The 26,132-nt window shown below is 35.0% G+C and overlaps 1 protein-coding gene across 1 annotated transcript in view; it reads right to left on the bottom strand.

Moving 5' to 3' along the window:
* Nucleotides 1–1,640: 1,640 nt before the first annotated feature.
* Nucleotides 1,641–26,132, bottom strand: part of ACSM5 (acyl-CoA synthetase medium chain family member 5) — a 29,794-nt gene continuing 5,302 nt past the window's right edge. Inside the window, exons 3-13 of the mRNA XM_074280949.1 lie at nt 24,718–24,925; nt 22,845–22,988; nt 17,773–17,926; nt 14,781–14,860; nt 13,164–13,287; nt 11,206–11,286; nt 9,774–9,875; nt 8,136–8,263; nt 7,917–8,016; nt 6,826–6,945; nt 1,641–3,415 (exon numbers count right to left, since the gene is read on the bottom strand). Coding sequence (XP_074137050.1) covers nt 3,293–3,415; nt 6,826–6,945; nt 7,917–8,016; nt 8,136–8,263; nt 9,774–9,875; nt 11,206–11,286; nt 13,164–13,287; nt 14,781–14,860; nt 17,773–17,926; nt 22,845–22,988; nt 24,718–24,925 — 1,364 coding nt within the window. The 3' untranslated portion in view covers nt 1,641–3,292. The remainder of the gene's footprint in view (nt 3,416–6,825; nt 6,946–7,916; nt 8,017–8,135; nt 8,264–9,773; nt 9,876–11,205; nt 11,287–13,163; nt 13,288–14,780; nt 14,861–17,772; nt 17,927–22,844; nt 22,989–24,717; nt 24,926–26,132) is intronic.

The raw sequence follows: 26,132 nt of genomic DNA, 5'->3' as shown, positions 1-26,132 counted from the left end.
AGCAGATGATTCAATGGTGGAAGTAAATGCAGAGCAGACCTAGAGTAGAGACATTAAATACCAAGTGGTCAGTCAAATATGTTCCCAATACTCCCACAGGCGGCCTGAACCAGATTAAAATGTATTTGGGAAATAACAAAATTAATAAAAATGTATAGATAAACCACAAAACATAGATAACATTACATCCAAAAACTAAAGCACTATGTGGCCCATAATGCATGGCCCATGTATGATTTAGTGCACTTGTTTGCATTTGAATTTGACACAATTGAGCTAGAGGGTAAAGATTTCAAGTGAAAAAAAGTGAGATCAGAACAAGGTTGATCTGTAGGGAATAAGCACACAGAGAAAAAGATGATTATAATAGAAAGAGCCCCTTACCATTGTTTCACATGTCTTCTTCCATCTCTCATTCCTGGTTGTAAAGGGCTAGAACTGAGCAAATGCATTTGGATAATGGAGCGAGTGAGACTAATTGCCAATTGGACAATTCTCTATTAACATGTTTGAAGGATGACCCTCCCCAACTATTCTGTGGTGACTTGATTGGTGGGTGTGGACAAAGAAGGGAAAGTGACTTGTGTGGGTGGAGTAGGAGGAGGAAATTGAGGCATTCTCTTGGCAGTGGAAAGAGAGGAAGGAGAGGTGGAAATTGCTAGATCTAATCCCCTGTCGGGGACCTCAAAAGACCAAGAATAAAGACTTTTGATTATCCCGACTCTGGCTGATTTCTGGGAAGACAGAGTTCCAGCACCTGGTGTCTTATTTTTTACTTCCAAAGAGAAGTGGGAGAAAGGGAGGAAGACAGATCAAACAAATGGAAAAAAGTTGAGATTCTATACTATGAATTAGGAGCTTATTTATCATGCTATATGAGAGGAAAAAACCAAAGTTTTGAAATGAGAAGCAATTAATTTATTGGCCAGAAGTACAAAGATATGGCGTCCATATTATTGTGTGCTGGGCTATGACTTAATATTGGTGTTTTGAGAACAGGAGGCACTATCTTCATAAGACAGGTAAGTGATGCAGTGGAAAGAGTGTTATTTTTGGAATGAGAAAAATCTAAATTCGAATATAATCTTTGCTATCTATGTGACTCTGCTTAAATCATTTAACTTCTGTTTCACCATCGTAATTCAAGGATAACAAATATTTGTGGTACTCACCACACAGGGTTTGAAAAGTGCTACATAAACCTCAATCATTGTTTTATTTATTCACAAGGGAACTTCTCTCACCCATAAAACACAATTTCCCTGATTTTGTTTCCTCAACTGTAAAATAAAGTGATTAGATTAGATGAATTCTGAGGTCTCTTCCAGTTCTAGAATTATAATCTTTGACCTGTGTTTTTCTTATTAAAGAACATAAACTGGAACTGAACCTAGGTTTGAATCCATTGACACCACTCTTCTTTAGGGCACTGACATTATAACTGTGCTTTTTTTTTTTTTTTTTTTTTTTTTTTTTGTAAAGGAGGATGGAGGATTCTTTTTCTTTCTTTTTTTTATTTTATTAATTTTATAATTATACATTTTTGACAGTATATATGCATGAATAATTTTTTTTATAACATTATCCCTTGTATTCATTTTTGCAGATTTTCCCCCTCCCTCCCTCCCTCTACTCCCTCCCCTAGATGACAGGCAATCTCATACATTTTACATGTGTTACAGCATAACCTAGATATAATATATGTGTATGAATCCAATTTTCTTGTTGCACGTTAAGTATTGGATTCCGAAAGTATAAGTAACCTGGGTAGGAAGACAGTAGTGCTAATAGTTTACATTTAGTTCCCAGTGTTCCTTCTCTGGGTGTAGCTATTTCTGTCCATCATTGATCCATTGGAAGTGAGTTGGATCTTCTTTATGTTGAAGATATCCACTTCCATCAGAATATGTCTTCATACAGTATAGTTGTTGAAGTGTATAATGATGTCCTGGTTTTGCTCATTTCACTCAGCATCAGCTCATGTAAGTCTCTCCAAGCCTTTCTGAATTCATCCTGCTGGTCATTTCTTACAGAGCAATAATATTCCATAACCTTCATATACCATAATTTACCCAACCATTCTCCAATTGATGGATATCCATTCATCTTCCAGTTTCTAGCCACTACAAAAAAAGCTGCCACAAACATTTTGGCACACACAGGTCCCTTTCCCCTCCTCAGTATTTCTTTGGGATATAAGCCCAATAGTAGCATTGCTGGATCAAAGGGTATGCACAGTTTGATAACTTTTTGGGCATAGTTCCAGATTGCTCTCCAAAATGACCAGATTCTTTCACAACTCCACCAACAATGTATCAGTATCCCAGTTTTCCCGCATCCCCTCCAACATTCATCATTATTTGTTCCTGTCATCTTAGCCAATCTGACAGGTGTGTAGTGGTATCTCAGAGTTGTCTTAATTTGCATTTCTCTGATCAGTAGTGATTTGGAACACTCTTTCATATGAGTGGAAGTAGTTTCAATTTCATCATCTGAGAATTGTCTGTTCATATCCTTTGACCATTTATCAATTGGAGAATGGTTTGATTTCTCATAAATTAGGATCAATCCTCTATATATCTTGGAAATGAGACCTTTTCATAACCTTTAACTATAAAAATATTTTCTCAATTTGTTACTTCCCTTCTAATCTTGTTTGAATTAGTATTGTTTCTACATGGAGGATACTTTTTCTCATAGTGACAGCTATACCTGAACCATGACTCAAAAGTTCTCTACTGGTCCTATCATATCCCATGATGCAGCGACTTTGAATTTCCCACTTCCATTGTCTTGGTTCTCCTCTACTAGTGGGTTTCCCCACTATTTTCAAATGGATTAACTTGAACTTTTGAGAGATACAGCTTCCTCTCTTGTGACTATTCTCATATTTGGACTTGTTATCTTGGTTATCAATTCATGCACTGTCCCCATCTCCAACTATCTTCCCTCTTTTATCAGTTGAATTTGCTCCAAGTTACAATATTCTGACCAGTTCTTAGAACCCATTTCCTTTTCTATAATATGGGAATGGGAATACTCATCTTTATATTCCATGTATTAGAGAGTTATTGTGACTAAAGCAATTTATAAAATCTAGAGCAGAGCAGCACTTACATGTGAACTATTATTGTTACTGGCTGCCTATTATTTTGGATATTAGCTCAATGCACACTCAGGCTATTCAAAGGGTACATTCCTAAGATGAGTCCTTGAATCATGATCTAGAAGAGGTTTTTCATTCAATAGATCTCTGAAACATTCTTTCTGTAAAGGCCAGGGGAAGATCAACTCAAAGCCACTCCAAGGAATGCAGAAAGTCCAATAAGAATGCATTCGATTCCACATTAGTTTTTCCACTCTTTCTTTCGTAATTTGCTCCTTTGAATCTTCCCACTGACTGTCTTTGGCAGCTCTTGGACAAATTCCACCTAATTAACAATAAAAATATTTCCCATTAGTAAATAAATGAAAATTTCTAGTTTCCTTGTGCTCAATGAGCTCAATATTCAACTTGGGAAGGAGAGGGGCAAGTAATAGCTAGAAGCAAGGTTTTGGGGAACAATGTAACTGATAGTATTTCCACAGTATCTCTTGATTTGAATTGTTTCATTCTTTATACTTGTCTCTCTAGCACCTAGCTCAGTGCTTGATATATACTAAACTATTTTTTGATTATGTTAAACCACTCTAATCCTGTTAAATTAGAAAGAGTTCTCCTGACCACATCTTATATTGATGGGAAAATGTCAAAGAGTTGAAGGTTTTCAAAATCAAAAGATCACAAAATTTTACCATATAGAAGATTATTTTGGCTTTTGTTTGTAAAATCTATTTTTTAGTCTATATGTTTATATGAAAAAATGCTGGTAATAATCAATTTATAGATTGGGGGAATGAATACCTAAATTCTGGGCAAGGATATTACATAGCCTCTAGCCCCATTAACCTACTAATCTCAAAATCATTGATTCTACCATTATGATACAGAAATAAATCTTAAACTGTATGAGAAAGAACTTGGGGCCTAGAAATCATGACACTTTTCTAGACCTAATTGTGATTCTGCCTGAGACTTACTTTATTTATTTTTCTTTTTTTGTAGCTTTTTAGTTTTAAAACATATGCAAAAATAGTTTTCATCATTGACTCTTGGAAAACCTCATTTTCCAAATTTTTCTCCCTTCCTTTCCCTATCCCCTCCCCTAGATAGCAAATAATCCAATATATGTTAACCATGTATAATTCTTCTGTACATATTTCTATATTTATCATGCTGCACAAGAAAAATTAGATCAAAAAGGGAAAAAATGAGAAAGAAAAAAAAAAAAACCCAAAGCTAAAAATGCTATATTGTGATGCATATTCAGTTTCCACAGTCCTCTCTCTGGATGCAGATGACTCTCTCCATCACAGATCTATTGGAATTGATCTGAATTACTTCACTGTTAAAAAAAGCCAAGTCCATCAGAATTGATCATCACATAATCTTGTTGCTGTGTACAATGTTCTCTTGGTTCTACTCACTTCACTTAGCATCAGTCCATATAAGTCTCCAGACCTTTTTGAAATCATCCTGCTGATCATTTTTTATAGAACAATAATATTCCATAACATTCATATACCATAACTTATTCAGCTATTTCCTAACTGATGGGCATCCACTCAGTTTCCAGTTTCTTGCCACTACAAAAAGAGCTGCTGTACTTTTGCACATGTGTGTCCTTTTCCCTTTTTTATGACCTCTTTGGGATATAAGCCCAGTAGAGACACTGCTGGATCAAAGAGTATGCACAGTTTGGTAGCCTTTTGGGCGTAGTTCCAAATTGCTCTCCAGAATGGTTGGATCAGTTCACAACTCCACCAACAATGTATTAATATCCCAGTTTTCCCACATTCCTTCCAACATTTATCATTAATTTTTTTTTGTTATTTTAGCCAATCTCAGAGGTGTGTAGTGGTGCTCCAGAGTTGCTTATGACTTACTTTATAAGAAATATAGTGTTTTAAAAGGAAGACTATACTAAATCAAATACACAAAGAGGTTGGTTCAAAGGTAGTCCTAGATTGTATGTGATCATGGCAAAATCTTAGTGAAGTGGAATTGCTGGATTTGGAGCTTCAGAACCCTGCTTAAAATCCTACCTCTTGAATTGCACATGTTTAACATATATTGGATCACTTGAAGACTGAGGGGAGGGAGGGAGAAGGAAGGGAAAAAAAATTAGAACACAAGGTTTTGTAGGAGTGAATGTTGAAAATTTTCCATGTATATAATTTGAAAATAAAAAGCTATAATTAAAAAATAAAAATAAAATTCTAGCTTTTTTATTCATTAGTTGTTTGACTTTTGCCAAGTTACTTAAAAGTTACATAAAAAGATCCTCATTTGTGAAATGAGGGGGTTAGAGGAAATTGCTTTGAAAGTTCCTTCCAAATCTAAGTCCATAAACCTCTGAAATTACTTCTCTCATCTTTCAGTTTCTATTAATATTTAACTTCAACATTGTTATGACAACCAAATGAGAAATCATGTGCATTTTTGCAAACATTAGACTTCTAGATAAATAGCAGTTAATATTTTGTCACATGTAAAATAGAGATCATTCTCCTTGTCCTACCTCCTACCATCCCAGGAGATGATGAGAGTGCTTTGTGAAAATAAATAAAACAATCTATCTGAGAGGCTTTTGTTATTATGCTAGAGAGGGCTGGCTAATGAATATTAAGTGATTGATTATCACTATACCATTGGGCAGGGTTTTACAAAATATACAACACAGATTTGTGATTTCATTAGAGCGGAAACTCCTAGTGTGGAAATCTCTTTTGCTTTGCATATTGGAAGGCAACTCTTGCAACTTATTGTCTTGGAGATTTGGGTAACAACACTATATCATCGAGTTAAGTAACTTGCCTTGGTAGCACAGTATCACAGAAGGAATTTGAGCCCAAGATTTCCTGACTTTCTGACTCTCTATATACTGCTAAATCACAAACCTACCCTCACAATCCTTGTGGATCTTGGAAAGCAGATTTTATCTTTTGAGTATTCCCATTGTACAAGGGAAGTTCAGATGCCAAATGAAATCAGCATAAATAAAATAAACTAAAATTTAAAAATTAAAAATTAAATTAAAATAAAATCTTTGACTATATTTTTGGGCAGTTAGATAGCACAGTGGGGAGAGTCCTGGGCCTGGAGTCAGGAAGACTCATCTCCATGAGCTGAAATCCGGTTTCAGACACTTATTAGCTATGTACTCTGGGCAAGTCACCTAATCCTGTTTGCCTCAGTTTTCTTATTAAAATGAGCTGGAGAAAGAAATGACAAACATTCCATTATCTTTGCCAAGAAACCTCCAACTGAAGTCATGAAGAATCTGATGTGACTGAAATAACTTAGCAAAAATATATTTCATCTGGCTGTGGATCTGTCTCGTGGCAGTTCTCATCTATTTTATTATGGTTTTATGTTTGTATTGAACTCATATTGATATTTACATTTTAATATTTATATCTTGTCTCTCTATATAAATTGATAGTTTTGAAAACAAGTCTGTGTGAGAAGGCCTAGTACCTTGCTTGGAACCAGGTCTATTGCCTTTATTTATAAATGTTTGCTTTGCTTGGGTTTGTCAGAGATGGAGTTTTCTATTTTCCTTCCCTCCCCCTTTTCCTTTCCCTTGTTCTTCTCTTTCCCTCTCTCTTAAAAAATATTCCCTCAATTTTTCATTAGCTATGAGTATGGTAATCCTTACCTGTAATTAACTCCCCTGTCCCAATCTCCAGAAGATGGTTGTATTAATTCTCTAGGATACTCACCTTCCGGGGGTACTTATATGGTGCTGTTAACCTTTTGACATGTTCTTGCAGATCCCTAGTCAATGCCCCTGGATCTTGGTTGATAAAATCTGGATTCAAAACTATGAAAGCTTTTACCACCTGTATGGAAAATCAATCCATAAGATCATCACCTGTCTTGCCAAGAAAATGAAACTCTAAATTTCTGTTCATTAAATCAGCCTTTTAAAAAATGTCCAAATGCTCATCAGCCCACACAGAAAGTTTATCTGATTCCCTTGTTTTATCTCTTCCTTTTCACATTCTATTCTATGTATATTATAAGACCTTCTTGTTTCCATATTTTTCCACTTTTGAGGCAATTAATGCTTAAAAATCCTCTATTAAGAATCCCTCTGGGAGAGGACTACTTTGAAAAGCCAAACTGATATTCCTTTAGAATGTGATCTCTTAGAAAGAAGGGAATTTCTTTGTATTCCCAGTGCTTAGCATAGTGCCTGACACATAGGAATCTTTATTAAATGTTTATAGATTGACTGACTTTATGTAACATAATTCATCTCAATTCCTTCATGGAATTTTTCATGGTTCCCCCAGTCAATTATGAACATTTTCTACTCAGTTTCACAGCTCTTTTAATGTATCTTATTTATCATTAATATATCATTCTGTTTGTGCAGCATATCCTTTGTATCTCCTTACTGAATTGTCATCTTAATATAGGCAGTTGCAGTATTAATCTGCATTGTAAAAAAGTTAGTATTAAATAAATATTTGTATATTTAGTTTTTAAAGAAAATTCACAATTGCAAGCTAAAGGAATCCACAAAATATTGTTGATTACATAAAAACTTTTTATATGATCATTGTTAAAACATGGAAAAGTTTTTGGAGTGGACGTATGGTTTTTTTTGGAAAATTAGAGGCTAAAAAACAAATAAATGAATCTCTAGTGGTAGAATTTCACATACTGATGCTCTAGAGATTTGGGATTGGGTGAAAGTTACTTGGGGACAAGTAGATATCTTGGTGCATCACTTGACCCAAATGATTCATGTGTTACACCTGTGGAGATCTCTGATGGAGACTCAAGATGGAACTTGCTATATTACCTCTCCCCTGATAGGGTCTGGACTGCTGACTACAGCTGCCTCAACAACAGCAGGATGTTCTGACAGGGCACTTTCTACTTCAAAGGGTCCAATTCGGTAACTGAAAAGAAAAATGGACTTTTTCAACTGATATCACCTCAGTGTTCTACCCACAGCCCATTATCATACCTAACATTCAGAGGTCCAGGAGAAAAAAAAAACACCAACCAACATCTTTACCTTGCAGAATTGATCACATCATCAGCTCTTCCCTTAAACCAGAAATAACCATCTTCATCCATATGGGCACGGTCGCCAGTAATGTAAAAGTCCCCCTGTTTGCAAGAGGCTGTTTTCTCAGCATTGTCCTGATTATACACAATGAAAATTCAAGAAAGGATATCCTTGGCAAGACTTTAAAATGTTGACATACATTTTTGCTGGGTAGATTAGTACTTATTCAAGTAAGTTTCAGCAGGACAGTTACCCCTCTCTGTTGGTGATCTTTTTCTTTTAATAATTTACAAATAGTAACCAAGAGCTAGAATTGAAACTGTTGCTGTGTGAATATTTAGTCCCAGAATAAAAGATTTTTATTAGGAAGTAGTTATCTCTTGAAACTAGAGCATTGTAAAATAAAATGACTTTTGAGAGATTACTAAGTCTAGTCTTCTGTTTCTAGCACACATGCTGTGGAAGAAAGGAAGTCTGTTATAGTGGAAATCAGAAGTTAACTTTGGAATCAGAGAATCTAGATTCAAATTTCACTTCTATCCCTTACTATCTGTGTAATCTTGGGCAAGTCACATAATTTTTCTGGCACTTAGCATCCTTGTTTGCAAAATGAGGGAGTTAGACTATGGAATCCTATGTGAATTAGTGTACTCTATAGGAAAGAGACTAGATCCCTTCAAACTATACATTTAAAATCTCCCAAAAGAAGTTTTTGGTCAAACAGAGCAATTCTGGTTCCTTTGATCAGTAACCTTTTGCTTAAGCACATAGACATGATTCTTAAAAAGTTAAACCTGTGTAAGCAGTTCTAAAAAATAAATTCATAATGTGAATAAGCTTATGAGAAGTTGCTCATAATCAATAGTAAGAGAAATATATATAAAATAACTTTGGTTTCATTTCAAATGCAGCAAATTTTATGAAGAATCATAAAAGATAGGAATGGTCAATGTTGGAAGAGTTATGGGAAAATTAGCACACTACTGTGAATTGGTCCAATCCTTATAGAAAGCATTTTAGAATTATGCCAAGAAATGGCTAAAATGTCTATAACTTTAGACCCATATATTACCCAGTTAGATATAAATCCATAGAAGTTCAAAAGAAGAAAGAAAGGGCCTGTATTCACTAAAATATTGACAACAGCACTCTTTAATAGTAGCAAAGAACTGGAAACAAAGTACATGCCTACTGATTAAGAAGTAATTAAGCAAATTATGGCATATGATAGCAATGAAATATCATTGCACAGTAAGAAATGATGTATACGGAGAATACAGAGAAGAATGGGAAGATTTATACAAAGGGAAGTTATCAGGACTAGGAAAGCACAATGAACATCGAAAAAGAAACTGAACACTGTAATTATAATGCTCAAACTTGACCCTGAAAAAAAGAGAAGAAAATGTTCCTCCTTCCTTTACAGAAGTGGGAAAACTACTATGAGTGTGAGATATTTCATGGGTGAATCTATTAGTTTTGCTGAACTACCCCTCTCTCTTTTTTCCCTTTTTTATGACTGATGAATTTGCATGAAGGAAAAAGGGGAGATATATTTGTATGAAATTAATGCAAAAACAAAAGTTGTAAATAAAACTTTTTGATTGCTCCTAATGCAGCTTATTTGCAACCAAGTTTACTTACCACGTAGCCTGTGAAGAAACAGAGAGGAGGCTTTGGTTTGATCCTGATGCCAATGTTACCCTCTTTTCCTGGAGAAAGGATGTTGCCTTCATCATCTACAATCTGGTATGAAGAATGAGGCACAAAGGCACCTAATGAGCTTGGGAGAATTAAATCTTCCATATTTCCAGCACAGATACACTCAACATACAATCTGCTTTTAACAACAGTAACAATAATAACAACTTCATCTCTATTGCGTTTGATGGTTTATAAAGTGCTTTTGCTGCAACAATGCTGGTTAAGAAGAAACAATAACAGAATCTCAGAACTGGCAGGTTCCTATGAAACCATCTTGTTTAGTCATTTCAGTCTCTTTGCAACTCTATTTGAAGTTTTCTTCACAAAGATGAGTGGTTTCTCATCTATTTTTTCCAGCTCATATTACATATGAGGAAACCAAGACAAAGAGAGTTAAGTGACATCCTCAGGATCATGAAACTAGTAAATGTGTGAGGTCAGATTTGAACTCAAAGAGATGAGTCTTCCTGACTTTAGGCTCATCACTCTATCCACTGTGCCACCTAGCTGCCCTGAGAAGTCATCTTAGACTAACTGAAACAAAAATTCCTCACACAAAATACCTAACAAAGGGACATCCAGTTTTTTCTCGAAGAATTCTAATAACAAGTGGTCCAATACCTTTCCTAGGCAGCCTCCATTTTGCATTTGGATAGCTCTGATTCCTTAATAACAAATCTTCTCCTCATTATATGTTTTGCCCTCTGTTCCCAAACAGTCAAATATCTCTTCCAAGCGACAGTGTTTCAAATACCTGAAGCCAGTTATGTTGTTTCCCTTTATATCTTCTCTATATCAAACATATCCTTTGATAAATTCACAGGATCATGATCATTTGACTTTGTACCATCTCAGGTACCACAAATGATCTTTGGTTCATCAATCTCCCTACCATGACCTCCAGAAAAATACTTTAGATGTGATCTGACCAGGGCTGAATACAATGAGATTATCCTTTTCCAACTTCTCATCATGCTTTGCTTTATATGTCCTAAAATTTTTTTTCTTTTCTTTTCTTTTTTTTCCCCTGAGGCTGGGGTTAAGTGACTTGCCCAGGATCACACAGCTAGGAAGTGTTAAGTGTCTGAGACCAGATTTGAACTCGGGTCCTCCTGACTTCAGGGCTGGTGCTTTTTCCACTGAGCCACCTAGCTGCCCCCCTAAGATTTCGATAGTTTATTATCTCCAATTTACATTTAGTCTCAGAGACATCAAATGGTCTAGTCATAGACTACTAACATGTGAGAGTCAGTACTCAAATCTAGACATTTTGTTACTCAAGTCTGGGTTGCTTTTTGTTCTGCATTCTTAGACCTGACTTCTAGTTCTCTCTCAAACTAACCTCTATTTAGTTGAGACAGAAGTTTCTTACCTGGACATCGTAAGGTGGAAAAGCTTTCCCCATGGAACCTGACTTGATTTTCATGCCTTTTTGATTGGCACAGATCAAAGCCTGGAGAGAAATTAATGCTAGGTAAAAGCATTTGCCACATATGGTGCTTTCTATTGTTATTGGAGATCATTGGTAACACTGATATATTTGGATCTGCTTTGCCAATCTTTTGAGCAAAGTATGTCTCCTCCTCTCTTTGTGAAATATCCCACTTCACCTCTGATCTCCTCTCTATTCTTTTTGCAACCCTCTTCACTCTTCCTTTTGTCCAATGTTTTTTTGAAGTCCAAGATCCTTCATATCTGGAAAGATAAGTTCATTCATGCTAGGGAAACATGCTAGAAATATAATGTGTTACTCTTTCAAGGGCATTTATATTTTAATTAGGAGAGAGTAATTCTTGATCCCAAACAAATAAATGCCTAATAGTAGAATTTCAAATATACTGATATTGTTGTCAAAGAGAAACTTGATAAGGTCTGTTGACACATAATAATAGGAGTGTATTTCCATAAGTCATATATTACATGGCAGGAATCTAGACTTAGAAAATAGTTCCAGTTATTCTAATCCACACAGAAAACATTACTTATGTAATAGTTTAGGAAATAAAAATCTAGGCACAAGCACAATCCTGGATTTCTTACTGTTCTCCCCCTACTCCAATACAGATATTAATTAGAGGTCAAAATTTGGTTGTGACATATACATTGCGTAAGAATTAAATGAATTTTTGTATTTAGTCAGTATTATATCATCCCAACAAAGTTCTGTTGTCAGGGGAAAAGGAAATCCATATATAAAACATAAATTGGGCTTATATGCATTTTGTATCTTACGCAATGCCTAGAATAGTTTTGGATACAGATTTGAGAACAATAAATACTTCTTGATGTATTAGCATGAAATACTTCAAGAATAAGCTGAGGCTAAATTACCAAGTAGTGAGTTAAGTCATTACTTGATCAAGTAGCATTGACTAAGGCAAGAAGTGTTTGTAAAGTGCCTACAATTTGTAAGGCATTGAGAGTTCAGGGAAGGCAGAGGTGCGTGTCAGCTGGAATAATTGGAGAAGACTTGATGGAAGAGATTGCATTTGAGCTGGAGCCTCAGTGGATGGGTAGGGTTTGGATTGGTGGAGAGGTGGAGGTAAGGAATTCTAAGTTAAAACAGCATGAGATAACATGGAGATTAGGAAATAATTCAAGTAACAGTGAGGAAATTGGTATCATGTTGTGAAGTAATATGAGATTAGGTGATACTGGTAAAAATATGACCAAATTATGGAAATTCTTGAAAGCAAGATAAAAGAGTTTAGATTTAATTTGGGGGAACAATATAGAAATATTTTTGCTTTTTGAACGGGAGAGTGACATAATGAAAGCAGTGATTGGGAGGATTAGTTTGATAGTAGTATGAAGGATAGATAGAACAGTGAAGGACGAGAAACACAATAATATTCATACAAGGAAGAATGGAATAATAATCCAGGAATGAGGTGATGAAGACCTTGACTAAGAGGATAATAATGGATAGGAAAATGAAAAAGTAAATGAGAGACATTTCAAAGAAATAAAATTTGACGTTATACTCTATACAAGAGATAGAGGGCAATAGAGCTAAATGTAGTTCCTAGAAGAATAGATAACTTGACATAGAAATAGAATGGCTGGAAAAGAGTTATTAAGAAAGCTATTATTAAGATAAAATGATAGAATTTTAATGGTAAAACTTTGGTATATATGTAAGAGGTATATGTAAGATGTAGAAATAAGTATTAGGGGTTCAAGAAATCATGGTATAAGACCAGAACTGATCAGACCCTCAGGATAAAAAAGACTAGGGAGAATTCTAGGATCCTGAAATGTTCATTCCAAATTTGAGGGAGCCAGTGGAACAATTCTCATTGGAGGTTCAAGGATTCAGCAACAACTTACAGTTTCAGATTGGCCATAACCTTCATGCAACTCCAGACCTGTCTGACTCTTCCATTTTTTTCTCACATCAGGATTGAGGGTCTCTCCTCCTGTTACACAGTGCCTGAGGCTCTTAAATTTGTACCTTTGTGGAAGAGGAAGAGAAGGTTATTCTGGTTAGGGACTTCACATGAATTGAGAGAACCTGAGTTCAAATTTAGTCCCAGAATCTTATTCACTATATGATCCTGGGTAAGACTTAACTGTTTTTGCCTCAGTTCCTTATGTGTAAAATCAGCTAGAGAAGGAAAAGTAAAACTACTCTAGTATCTTTGCCAAGAAAATCCTAAATAGGGTCACGTAGAGTTGGACATGACTGGAACAACACCATAACACCACAGGAATCATAAAATCACAAAACTGGAGGGGAATTCCAAGGTCATCTAGTTCAAAGTGAATCTGGCCAAGAATGTCTTCCATTGCTTCCTAATTTGAGACTTGGACAAGTCATATGCTGGACTTACATTTCCTTACATATAAAATGAGGAGGTTAGATTGAACATTCTCTAAGTCCTTTCCAGCTCTTGATCTATGATCTTTTCTATGAGCTCCAATGAGTGTTTATCCAACTTTTCCTTGGATATATTTGGAGCAGATACCATTTATCCTCAGGGGAAGATCCTTTCACTCTAATGTACTGCAAGTGTTAAGTCAAAACAAATATGTGAATATATGATTTACACATAAAATAAATGAAGGAGAGATGATTTGCTTTATAGATTTTACCACAGGGATCTTTTAAATAACATGCTCCCTCAGTGATTCTAAAGATTAAAATTCAGTTTACTCATAATATTTTGCATGGATCCAAAATGAAGTTTACTTGTATATAATTTTATTTAGTTGTGGTTTGGGTCAGCACAACAATTTCAAATATTCTTTTCCTAGGCATTGCATGAGAAAATTACTATTAATTCTTAAAAGATCATCAAGGTTTCAACAATGGAGTTGCCCTTTGGAGTAGACAACCCTTATGGGAGGCAATTCACAAAGAACCAATTCAGAATCTACTATATGTTTGTGGAGCATTCGTAGAAGTTACATTTATTATAAATGGTACGTAAGGAAAGGGAAGAGGCATCCCATGAGAGATTGAGAAGATTAGGAATTTGATAAGACATAAAAAGGCTCCATTCCTTGCAGGCTAACTTCAGAAACCAAAGAAGAAGGACCCTCTATGTGGCCACCAGAGGAAGCAATGATTTGTTTGAGGTGGCTTATCCTTCATACACTGGTTTTTGTGCCAATGTTCACAAAGCATTAGCTTTGTGCATTGACTGGCTGTGGCTGAGAAGCAGATCTCTCTAAGAAAAACCACATGACTCATATGAACATTAACTGAACCCACAACTTTGAGATCATCAGCACTATCAGACCCAATGGAACCATACTTAAAAGCCTAAATCTACAGGAGCCCTTTTACATCTCTCTGAGCCATTAAAAGATAGACACAATGCAGGTCAGTCCTCTGAGGAAACTGGCGTCCATATCTTTTATCCTGAGTGATGCTTGGTTCATCCTCTATGCATGTGTGTATTTGTAGTATTTACAAGTGATCATGGAATGAAAATTAGTTACCTGGTCAAGTCATGCTGCACAAGTATCTGGAACATGGTTGGAACACAACAGAAAGTAGTGATTGGCATTTGGCAGAGAGTCTGAATAAAAAGAAAATGTGGAAAGGTCACCAAATCTTGAATACAAAGAAAGAGTTTGCTAGATTATCTTTATCAGGTTGTCAGAGATAAGGATGATTGGGATAGGTCTTTTCTCTATATCCAGTATATGTGGGTACCAACTCTTCTGTCCAAAACTTCTCTGGGTTGCTGAGCAAGGAACAGTGTAGTTGGCTTTTTGAAGAGAGGTATTAAGTAGGTGGAAGGTACAGAGGCAGAAAAGAGAAGGATCTGAAAATCGAGTTTGGATACATTAATTGAGAGTTGTCAAATGGACTTCTCATTATTGTAGATAAATCTTGAATCTTATCTTTCCTTACTTGAAACTTCTTTGGTGAGAAGGCTAATGAAAAGACCCTATTTTGGTATATACAATACTCAGTTTTTAATTCCATTTGTGTTTAGCTTTTTATGTAAGTTTGGCAAGTCAAATTTACCCTCTAGGCCTTGGTTTTCTTTTGTTCAAAATGATTAGATTGGTTGGGCTAGATCTCTAAACTTTCTAGTAGGATTAAAGGTAATTTCCAGTAAGTTTCAAACTCCAGATTCTATTTTTCTATATGAATCTCAGATCTTATATTGCTTTTCACATAGTAAGTGCTTAGTAAGTAGGTTGTTAAAGCGAAATTATTTGAATTACTTATTTTGGATTATGGAATGACAAAAAATGACACAAAGGAAAGCATATACATTGTTATACTTTGATTCCATTCTTCTTGTGGATAGTCTGCTTTTTGCCCATCTAGTAATTCAATTCAACAAACTTTATTAAGTACCTATTGTGGTAAACACTGTTGTTGGTCCTATAATACAGCACAATGAATAAAAAAAAATAGAATCAGTAACTTCTAGGATCTTTTACTAGAGAAAAAAACAAAATATAGCCACCTTAAAGGCAATGACTATTGCTTTTCATTTTTATACATCCCTAGTGCACAGCAAAACACTTGGCACATAATAGACACTTAACAAAATTTGAGTAACTGAATTGAATTATCAACATTATTATTTTTTTTTTATTTCTGAATGCCTAGCCTTAATGGTATTCAGGACTTTGAATATATAAATTGAATCTATAAGGTTGAATTGAATAAGGCTTCTAGATGTTATAGATCCATTCACCTTAGATCTCTTTACGTTAACACATTACTTTTTTTTTTTTTTTTTTTCTGGTCCTAGGATCTAGTTTACATTTCTTTTTATATTATTTTAATAGTTTTTATTTACCAGATATATGCAATTTTACAACACTGACAATTGTCAAACTTTTTGTTCTAATTTTTCCCCTCCTCCCCCATGGTCATTACTTTTTAAGACCTGACTGCCCTGCTTTAGGAAGCTTTCCTGAACAGATAATTTCACACCAAGGGAAAAAAAAACCCACTAGTCTCAGGGGAGTGAAAATTAGAATTTTAGCCTTCTCTTTGTTACTTGGTGGTTTCTCTAAGTCATCTGTACAATCTGAGGCAATTAGGTGGCATAGTTCATGGCCCTCCAGGGAAGGAGTCAGAAAGACCTGAATTAAAATCTAAGCTCTAAAATCAAATACAGACATTAGCTGTGTGATCTAACTGGGTAAGTCACTTAACCTCTGTTTGCCTCAGCTTCCCATAATGCAAAATGGGGCATAATAATGCCTACCTCACAGGATTGTGTGAAGCTCAAGTAAGATAATATTTGTAAAAATTGCTTAGTACAATGCCTGGTGCAAAGTAGGTATTATATAGACTTTATATTTATATTTCCTTTCTTCCACCCCCTGAAAAATGAAAATATTTCTATTTTCTATTTCCCAAGTTAGTGTAAGCATCAAATGAGATATTACATGCCAAATGCTTTGTAATAGTGAAATCTGGGAGTCACTGCATGGCACAATGGATAGAGCACCAATGTTATAGTCTGGACAAGTTCATTTAACCCCAACTGCCTCACCAAAACCAACCAAATAAATAATTTTAAGCAATATAAAATACCTGAAATTATGCCTACCAAAAATAAATCTAGGAACTAGTAATAATAAAATCTTATAACTACTTGAACCATTATGATTATTCTTTCATTGAATTTCTACTCTGTAGTGCTGGGGTGACCCCTCATTGTCAAAAACTGGGAACAAACTCCAAAAGGTCCAATTGTAGAACTTCAAGTGTAGATCAAAGATGAATGAATGAATGAATAAATGAATGAAGTATTAGGGAAGTGCTTACTAGAGGCTAAGCACAGGAAATGCACATAGAAATGTAAAAGAATCCTTGTTCTCAAGATGGGGGGAGATATGATGCATACAGTTGGTTTCAGATGCCAATCTGATATCAAGTTTCATGGTGGAGAGATGTGCTTGCTGTTTGAGCACCAGCCTTTCTTAGTTAGGCTCACCACCAGATGATTAAATTGTTTTTCATCAACATCTCACTTAGCCATTTCTCAAGACATAGAAGGCAATGGATTTGTATTAGTAAGGGCTATTCTCATACTGATTAAATCAAGAATCCTTGAAGCATTAAAGGATCACCATTTACAAAGGAACTTAAACGATGTGTTCACAAGGGATCATAATTCACTATTATACATCCTTTTAATGTTTGCAGAATGATCCACCTATATTACTTTACAATATTGAGCCTCACAATAATTCTGTGAGGCAGCTACTATGAATATATTATCACCATCTGATAGATGAGTAAGTATCTGAGATAGATTTCAAACTCAGGTTTTCCTGTCCTCATGAATTTTTCAGTATTTTGTCTACTTCTCTGTGGAGATCTAGGACTTAGTTTACATTTACTTATACCTTTCCCCCACTTCTGCTGCAGCTCAGTAAGTCTGGTTACTTTCACTAATTTTTCCCATCCAATTTCAATATATCCAACAAATAAAATAATTTCTGTCCTTACATTTAGGATAACATTGGTGTCAGCCTTTGGTAGTTGGTGAATGAAAAGGCAGGCTCCTCTTATCCAAGTAGAATAGAAGGTCCAGGCAGCTTTGACCCAGCCTGTGTCAGATGTGTTCCAGAAGATATCGGAATCTGATAAGTCTGTCCACTTCCTGAAAACATGAAAAAGAGTGTTTGCTTTGTAGCAATATAGCTATAGACACCATCATTTACTGGTTGAGTGGCCTTGAGTAAAAACTTAACTTTAGTTTGTCTCAGTTTCCTTAACTGCAAAATGGAGGTAATACTAGCATTTACTTCCCAGGGTTGCTGTGAACATAAAATAAAGTAATACTATGGAAAGTATTATAAATTAACAATTATATGGTCTTTTTTACTAAAGCTTTCCCTTTCCAAAACATATGCATGGATAATTTTTCAATATTGACCCTTGCAAAACCTTCTGCTCCAAATTATCCCCTCTTTCCTCTCACTCCCTCCCCTAGATGGCAGTAGTCCAATACATATTAAATATGTTAAAATATATGTAAAAGCCAATATATGTATACATATTTATGACAATTATCTTGCTGCACAAGAAAAATCAGATTAAGAAGGAAAAAGAACTGAGAAATAAAACAAAATGTAAGCAAACAACAACAGAAAGATTGAGAATGCTCTGTTGTGGTCCACACTCAGCTCCCACAGTCCTCTCTCTGGGTGTAATACTTACATGTTTAACACGTAGCTTAACTACATGTGTAACATGTGTGCCAGAAATGTCACATCATCAGATATTCGAATCATAATTTATCCAACCTTATCTATGCCATACTTAATACCATCTTGAGGGGAAAATAATTATAATTTTATTTAAAGTTGATGGGCAAGTAAGAGGATGTTTGAACTAGAAAGGGGCTTCAAATATTATTTATATTATTTAATTTATCCTTCTCCCACTTCCCAAAAGGGAGAAAATTGAGTTCCATAAAAAGAAACTAATTTGGCCAAAGCTATGGAATGATTAGAGAAGTGATTATGTATTTGATAGGAATGCAGAATAAAAATTGGCTTGCTTCATTCTATTTCTCAATTTTGCTAAGCAAACCTTCTGAGGCAACATATATGAAATCAAGTAGCTTTTAGGGGGTCATGACTGGGATGTGGGACTGGGCTCAAGTTTTAAGGAACTCATCTAGGATTTCTGGATTTGAGGGGGAACAAATTAGTATTGTAATACTCCACTGAGGATTTTCAACTTCCCCACCTTAATCTTTCATCAACAGACTGACTGGATAGCTATACTTTGCTGATGTGACTTTTAGTGGATACACCATATGAGTGCTTATATATTACATTATTACATGTAAGCTTCATTAAATTGTTACTTAAGTGATCTAAGGCATTGGATTGAATTCAAATCCTGACTCAGATATTTAATACCTGTATAAAGTTTGGTGAGTCACTTAAACCCTTTGAAACTCCTCTGAAAAGTCAGAATTTCCTCATTTGTAAAATGAGGCAGTTGGGCTTGATGGTCCCTTAGATCATTTCCTAGAAGACATATGCTACTGTGATTCTATGGTAATATTGTGATAAAAGGTTGGCTTTTATAGCTTTGATATCTTTTCAGATACACTGATATTGCTTTCTCTTTCTCCCAACAAGAATAGATTCATACTAGAAACTATTGATCATAGGAATATCTCTAATGGTACTAATAAAGATATTCCCATGCTGAGATGAAAGCATCCTGTAATATATTTCCTGAAATAGCAGTGCATCCTAACATTCTCAAAAAGCCAGCTATTTGGAAATTATTTAGTAAATACACTGATAATGACTGCATAATATGAGGAGCATTAATATTTGGTTTATATGAGCATGAACTTGAAGTACTTTTGGAAATATGTGGATGTTAGCAAGAGGGTAGATTGATTCTATACCCCTTAATTCTTGACCAACACCCTTGGCGTATGACTGCTTGAACAATTCTAGTCTTTTTAAATTACTGTCAGAATATTGTAGGTTTTCTGCTTATCAGTTCACATGAAGGTAGAGACTTACAATAAAATGATGATAGAGAACATCAGAGAATCACTGAATCCTCCATCAAGGAAAGTTCAACTTGGATAACTTTCTAGTACTAGAAGAATGAAAGGATTGTCTGAGAACTGATGCATTCTCACTGTAAGATGCGAGGGTTGGATCAGTTAATTTGCAGGATCCTTTTCACCTCTAAATTTATAATCATGAGCTTGTCAAGGAGTTTTGAAGTCTTTCTCATAATGGGAATATGAGAAAAGGCTAGAAAAAGGCCTGGATGTATATGGACAAGAGGGAAATTAAATCAGAAGAGAGAAGAAGAGAGAAAAGAAGAAGGAAGAATTCTGAACAAGAGACATAAAATAGACAAGTACAGTATGTCATGAGTGCAAAATGCTCTGGAGCCTTCTAAGAACCAGTATTGGAGCACTTTTCATTTTTGGACTTCCAAAATAGGTATTGTCAGACCACTATGGCAAAGGAAGATGTTAAGGGAAAGATTTTTCCAATAGCAATCTAATAATTTGAGTTCATGCTCCATGAGAGGCCCCAGCCACTTTTCAATGGCTCATGGAAAAATGTAATTGAGAGTATGAACTATCTAAAAGTATCATTGTATTTAGATGAAACCATTATAATTGGAAAGAGGTAAGAGAATGAGGAAAGATTAGATCAGATGGAAGGCACTGAAATTATCAATTGACAAGTGCCACTTATCACATAATGTTTCAATGGACAAGTCATTATTTATCTCTATCTTTAAAAAGATAGAAGTCCATTTTAGCTTATTATTTTTAAATAAATTATAGACTTCTGAAATTTTGTAGTTACTATCAGAACTAGATAAAAAACTATGATGATATTGCCAAATTTCTCAATGATTTCTTGTGATTCTGTGTTTGAGAAGAATAAAAATCAGGACAGTAAAAAGACCGATCTGAATTGAACCCCTTGTAGATCTCTGTGACAAGAAATGATCAAATATTTAAGAATTAGTCCATGTTGGGACAGAGCTGTTCTCGACTATCATTTCTTGTAAGACACTCTATTTTTGTGAATACCAAATGAGAGGTATGGATTGTTAGGGTGTCCAAGGATTGGCCCTCAGTCTACATTATTCTGATATTACCTTGAACAGATTGGAGTTGATTTATGATTATCAAAATCTGTCGTTTGGCTGGCATACTGATGTCATCTCAGGGGGTTTTATATCTGTAGAGTGATGGCCATTAGATATCTAATGCATTTGTCTTTAGAAAATGCACTGATAGTGACACTGATTATTTTGTCAACAAAAATTGACTTCTTGACTTTGAAGTGGGAGTATTATTGATTCCTTCAGGAATATGCAGCCTATTAGAGAAATAAATTCCAAGTATCTACAGACGGCAACCTACTGATGTATATTTACACCAACACTAAATTGGATGCTTCATGCTAGAGATAAATAGTAGCACTAGTCAATTATAAGAAGTATAGCAATTTTTTTGGCCAATGAAGACTAAAATAAATAGATGCAAATGCTGTATCCCATGGTCCCCATGTATTTGAAACCTGAAAGCTACCTACAGTCTTTCTGTCAATCAGAAAGTCTGTGTTAGTCTATGACATATAGAGATCTGAGTCATCATCACTTGAAAGTACAAGCCAAAAGTTTTTTTTTTAATTAGAAATTGTGTCAGCAGTAGATGTAAATTTGATTAGATTGGATCAATAATTTCTCTTGTTTGTCCTCGTTACAACTAGAAGCAAGAACATTTGAATGACAAAGAGTTATAAGAAATGAGAATGTTATCCCTTGGGGATTTAAGCTTCCTTCCCCAGAAGGTATCTCATTATTAAGAGAGTGGGTAGAAGATAGTATACTTCAATAGACTATAGCTGATTCCACAAGGAGTGTGGGATACTACTCAAATCAAATTCTAACTCTATAGCCATAAAAGCTCTACATGATGATTTTGAAGCTTGGGTAAAGAGACACTTTTGAGTCTAACACAAAATAGACTCTAATGGCTAAAGAAAGCAGTATACACTTGTAGGAAAAGAGACCAATGTTCAATGTGTACAAAGAAAAAGACCTACTGACTCATATTGTAACTCACCAAGTCTTTAAAACTTGTGTCTATAGACTTTATTTCTGAAAAGAGATTGGAAGAATATGAATAACATCCTAGTGGCTACAGACCATTTGACCTATTGCCCACAGGGCGCTAGTGGTTAAAAAGCCAATCTCTTGCTCAGATCAAAACATTTCCACATGAAAGTTTTCCTCATACTGTTAAAGTTTTCTCTGGTAAAAGTACCTTACTTTCATTTTATATATATTTTTATATATGCTACTGTTTCCTCAATTCAAATGTAAGTTCCTTTAGGATAGGTACTGTTTCTATCTTATCTTTGTTTTCTCACCACTTAGTTGACACATAGTAGACACATCATTTAATAGATGATAGTTGGTTAATTGAACCTAGTTATCTCTAATATCCCATACTGACCTTCCATTCTGTGAATCTATTGTTTCAACAATCTTATGATCTGTAGGCAAGATGAGAATAAAGTAGCTTTCAGAATGCACTGATTAAATATTGTCTTTGACAGAGGTCCAGGTTGGGGCAGATTACCATCAACACAAAAGCGCCACTGTCATAGTGATGTCAAAATCTACCTAGCAATAGCTCAAATTAGTCTTCCTTTTGGCCTTTTCAAGTGAGTCTGCCTCCCAGCTCTATTGTCTTCCTCAGATCTGGAGATTTAATTAAAAAATATTGTCACAGATTTATCACAGGAATGGATCTCAGAAAACATCTTCTCTAACTCCCTCATTTTTAAAGATAAGGAAATTGATATCCAGCAGATATTAAATGAATTGCCTAAGGTTATATAGGTAGGAAGTATGAGAAATGGGAATATAAATCCAGGTCTTTTTCACTTCTGAGTCAATGGCTTTTATTTTATTTTATTTTTTAAATCCCCTCATTTTACCACAAAATCATTGACCTACCACAAAACTGGTGATTATTGCTATTCTGATATTTCCCACTATACCTTGCACAGGTGGCAAAGCCCAATCCATAGCTGACTTGGGTGTGTTCCAGCATCTTGGGTGAACCTGTGGTGCCACTGGTGAAGTAGATAACTAATGGGTCTTGACTTCTAGTCTTCACACAATTGTGTTCTTCAGGTGCCAGTCTAAAATTACCCAACATACATATATATTCATGAAAATAATCCTCCTCTTCTTTCTCAGATAATTTAAAACTATTCTGTTGTTGTTTTTTTTTCTGAAAAATCACTTAGATTCCTAAGGCTAGATCAGATTTCTATTCAACTCTAAGACCTTCCCTTTGGATACAAGTTATATATATATATAAAAGAAAAATTCATTCCTCCTTTGACTAGATTTGCTATTATTAATCTTTGATCATCTAAGAATAGACTGAATTATATCTTTGAAATGAAAAATTGACTATAAGATTTACATTTTATATTATCTCCCCAAGGTGGAGTAAGTTCATAAATTCTCAGTATTGGAACAATCCCCAAATTTAATTTAGGCTTCAGAGGAGACATAGTAACTCTGGTGAGATAGACAAAGTACTTTTCAGGGAACTCTAACAGTCTCTGCTCCATGTCACTCTAACTTGTTTTCACTACTCCTTTTTAGGAGCTCACTGTTCCATCCACTTTTTTTTCCTTTTGTAAAGTTTTAGTTTATATTGGTATATTTTGTATCATGACATCTTCATTTTCAAATATATCTTTTAGCCCATACTCTATCCAACAATTCATTTTTGTAGCAAAGAATAAAACAGAAGGGAAAAAAAAAACAATCTATTCAAACTAATTACTACACTAATTAAGACTGACATTATATTATATTGTTCTACAACTACAATTAGCCCAGGGTTTACTATCCTTGTGCAAAGAAGAGAGTGAGGCCTTTTTTGTGTCTTTTCTGGAGCCAAGGTTGAACATTATAATTGCACAATATTAACTTTTTCCATGTACAGTATTGTCATCATGGTATATATTATTTTCTCGGGTCTGCTTACTTTATTCTGTATTAGTTCACATAAGTCAGCATGCTTTTCTGAATTCCTTATATTCATTATTTTTTTGACACAGCAATATTCCTTTATAGTTGCATTATAATTTGCTTTGCCATTCCCCAGCTGATGGGCACAGACTTTGGTTCTATTTTTTTTAATATTTTGTCACATAATAGGCACTTAGAAATGATTATTGAATTAAATTGAATTGATGGTTATGCCCATGTAGCTAATTTAAGCAAGCTCAAATAGTCATTTTCATTGAAGGAATTAGTTCTGCTGAGAATTAGTTCTGTGGCCCTAACCAAGTTTACTTGGCCAAGTAGAATTTCCACTCTCTGGCTTTGTATCTAAAATGTAGATGGATGTGGTGAGGAGAGGGTTTAGGGAAAAGTGGTTGGATTAGATGATCTCTAGGTTCTAAGAGTTTTAACACTTCTCTCTGGAGGAGGGAGGGAGACACTCTGTCTCTCTGTCTCTCTCTTTCTCTGTGTCTCTGTCTCTGCCTTTGTCTCTCTCCCTTCCTTCCTTCCTTCCTTCCTTCCTTCCTTCCTTCCTTCCTTCCTTCCTTCCTTGCTTCCTTCCTTCCTTCCTTCCTTCCTTCCTTCCTTCCTTCCTCTCTTTTTTCTTCTTCCCTCCCTCCTTTTTTCCCCTCCCTTTTCTCCCTCTCTTGTCTTTCCTCTTCCTCCCTCTCCCTTCCTTTCCTTCCCTCTCATCTCCTCTGCCTCCCTCATATTCTCCCTTCTTCCCTTTTATTCCTTCCTTCTCTCTTTCCTTTCTTCTCTCCTCTTTCCTCCATTCTTCCCTCTTCCCTCCTCTTCCTTTCTCTCTTCACTATGTTTTATTCTACCAAAAGGATCAGAACTCACCGGCATAGTTCTCTGAAGTTCAGCCAGCCAAGCCGGCTACTACTGGAGACAAGCACCTTTGTCCTCAGAGAAGGGCAGTCAACACTAATGGTGTCCACATGAGGTGCTAAGGAGTCATTGGTAATAATAGCTTTGGCACCAGATGCCTGCAATCGGTACTGGATATCCCTTGTAGTTAGTTGAGAGATTCCAGGAATGATGACAACCCCTGAAAAAAAAGGAAAGTAATAATAATTTGGAGAATTAATAATCTTGATCCACAGTGAACCAAAAGAGCATTATGATATCGTTCAGACAGCACTGGGTTTGAAGTCAGAAGATGAATCTAAATCCGAATTCTGCAATTTATTGAGTGACATTGATCAAGTTCCTTTCCATTTTCTAAAATCTTGTTTCCTCTTTTATAAAATGAAATTGTTGTACTATCATCCTTAAATTCTTTTATTTTTAGCTCTAATTTCTATATCCCTAAATGCCAGTAGAGATTTGGAAGCCATTCTTTATTTTTTCTAATTTATATCAACATTTTGAGATAAAACTTCAATAAGAACTTATATTTTCATTTGAGGCAGCTGGGTAGCATGGTGGATAGAAGGTCAGGCCTGGAATCAGAAAGAGTCATCTTCATGAGTTTAAATCTGACCTCAGATATTTACTAGCTCTGTGATTCTGGGGAACTTACTTAACCCTATTTGTCTCAGTTCCTCATCTGTGAAATGAACTATAGAAGGAAATGGCAAACCACTCCAGATCTTTTGCCAAGAAAATGCCAAACAGGGTTACAGAGAGTCATACATGACTGAACAACAATCTGAAATGATTAACTACAGAGAAAATATTATTCCACTGGAACAAACCAGATTTTTGGCAACTTCTGAAACCCTAAAGCAAACACATATTTCTTATTTCCATTCTGTTTCAGAATGATTCTGATTTTCTATGTACTCTAAGCAAAGATTAAAAAGCTATCAAAACTCAATCTGTACTTTAGCTAAAACCACTGATTATCTAAATGGTCTTTATTATTATTACTATTACTAGTAGTACAATTAGTAAAGTATATTTAGCATGTTTATTTACTATATATAAAATATATCATACTTTATAATATATAACTTTATGATAAATAACTTCATAACATATAAAGTTATAAAATATAGATATAATAATCATATATATTATATATTACATATATAAGTGTATAACATATGAAGCATATATAAAGTATGGTAGTAAAGCAAAGTATAATTAGCATAATAGTAATAATATTATTATTATTAGCACACTGATAAATTTCTTTTCCTTTCAGTCTGGCTATTTCCTTTAAGTCCTGCAAACCTCATGATAAGATTCACCTTAGACTCTTGTGGAATCTTGGATAAAAAAATCCTATGACAATATGGTGACAGCAATGG

This window comes from Sminthopsis crassicaudata, chromosome 1 (genome assembly GCF_048593235.1).
Source record: "Sminthopsis crassicaudata isolate SCR6 chromosome 1, ASM4859323v1, whole genome shotgun sequence".
Lineage (NCBI taxonomy): Eukaryota > Metazoa > Chordata > Mammalia > Dasyuromorphia > Dasyuridae > Sminthopsis > Sminthopsis crassicaudata.
The sequence above is the reverse complement of the archived record's forward strand: the minus strand, read 5'-3'. Positions and strand labels throughout refer to the sequence as shown.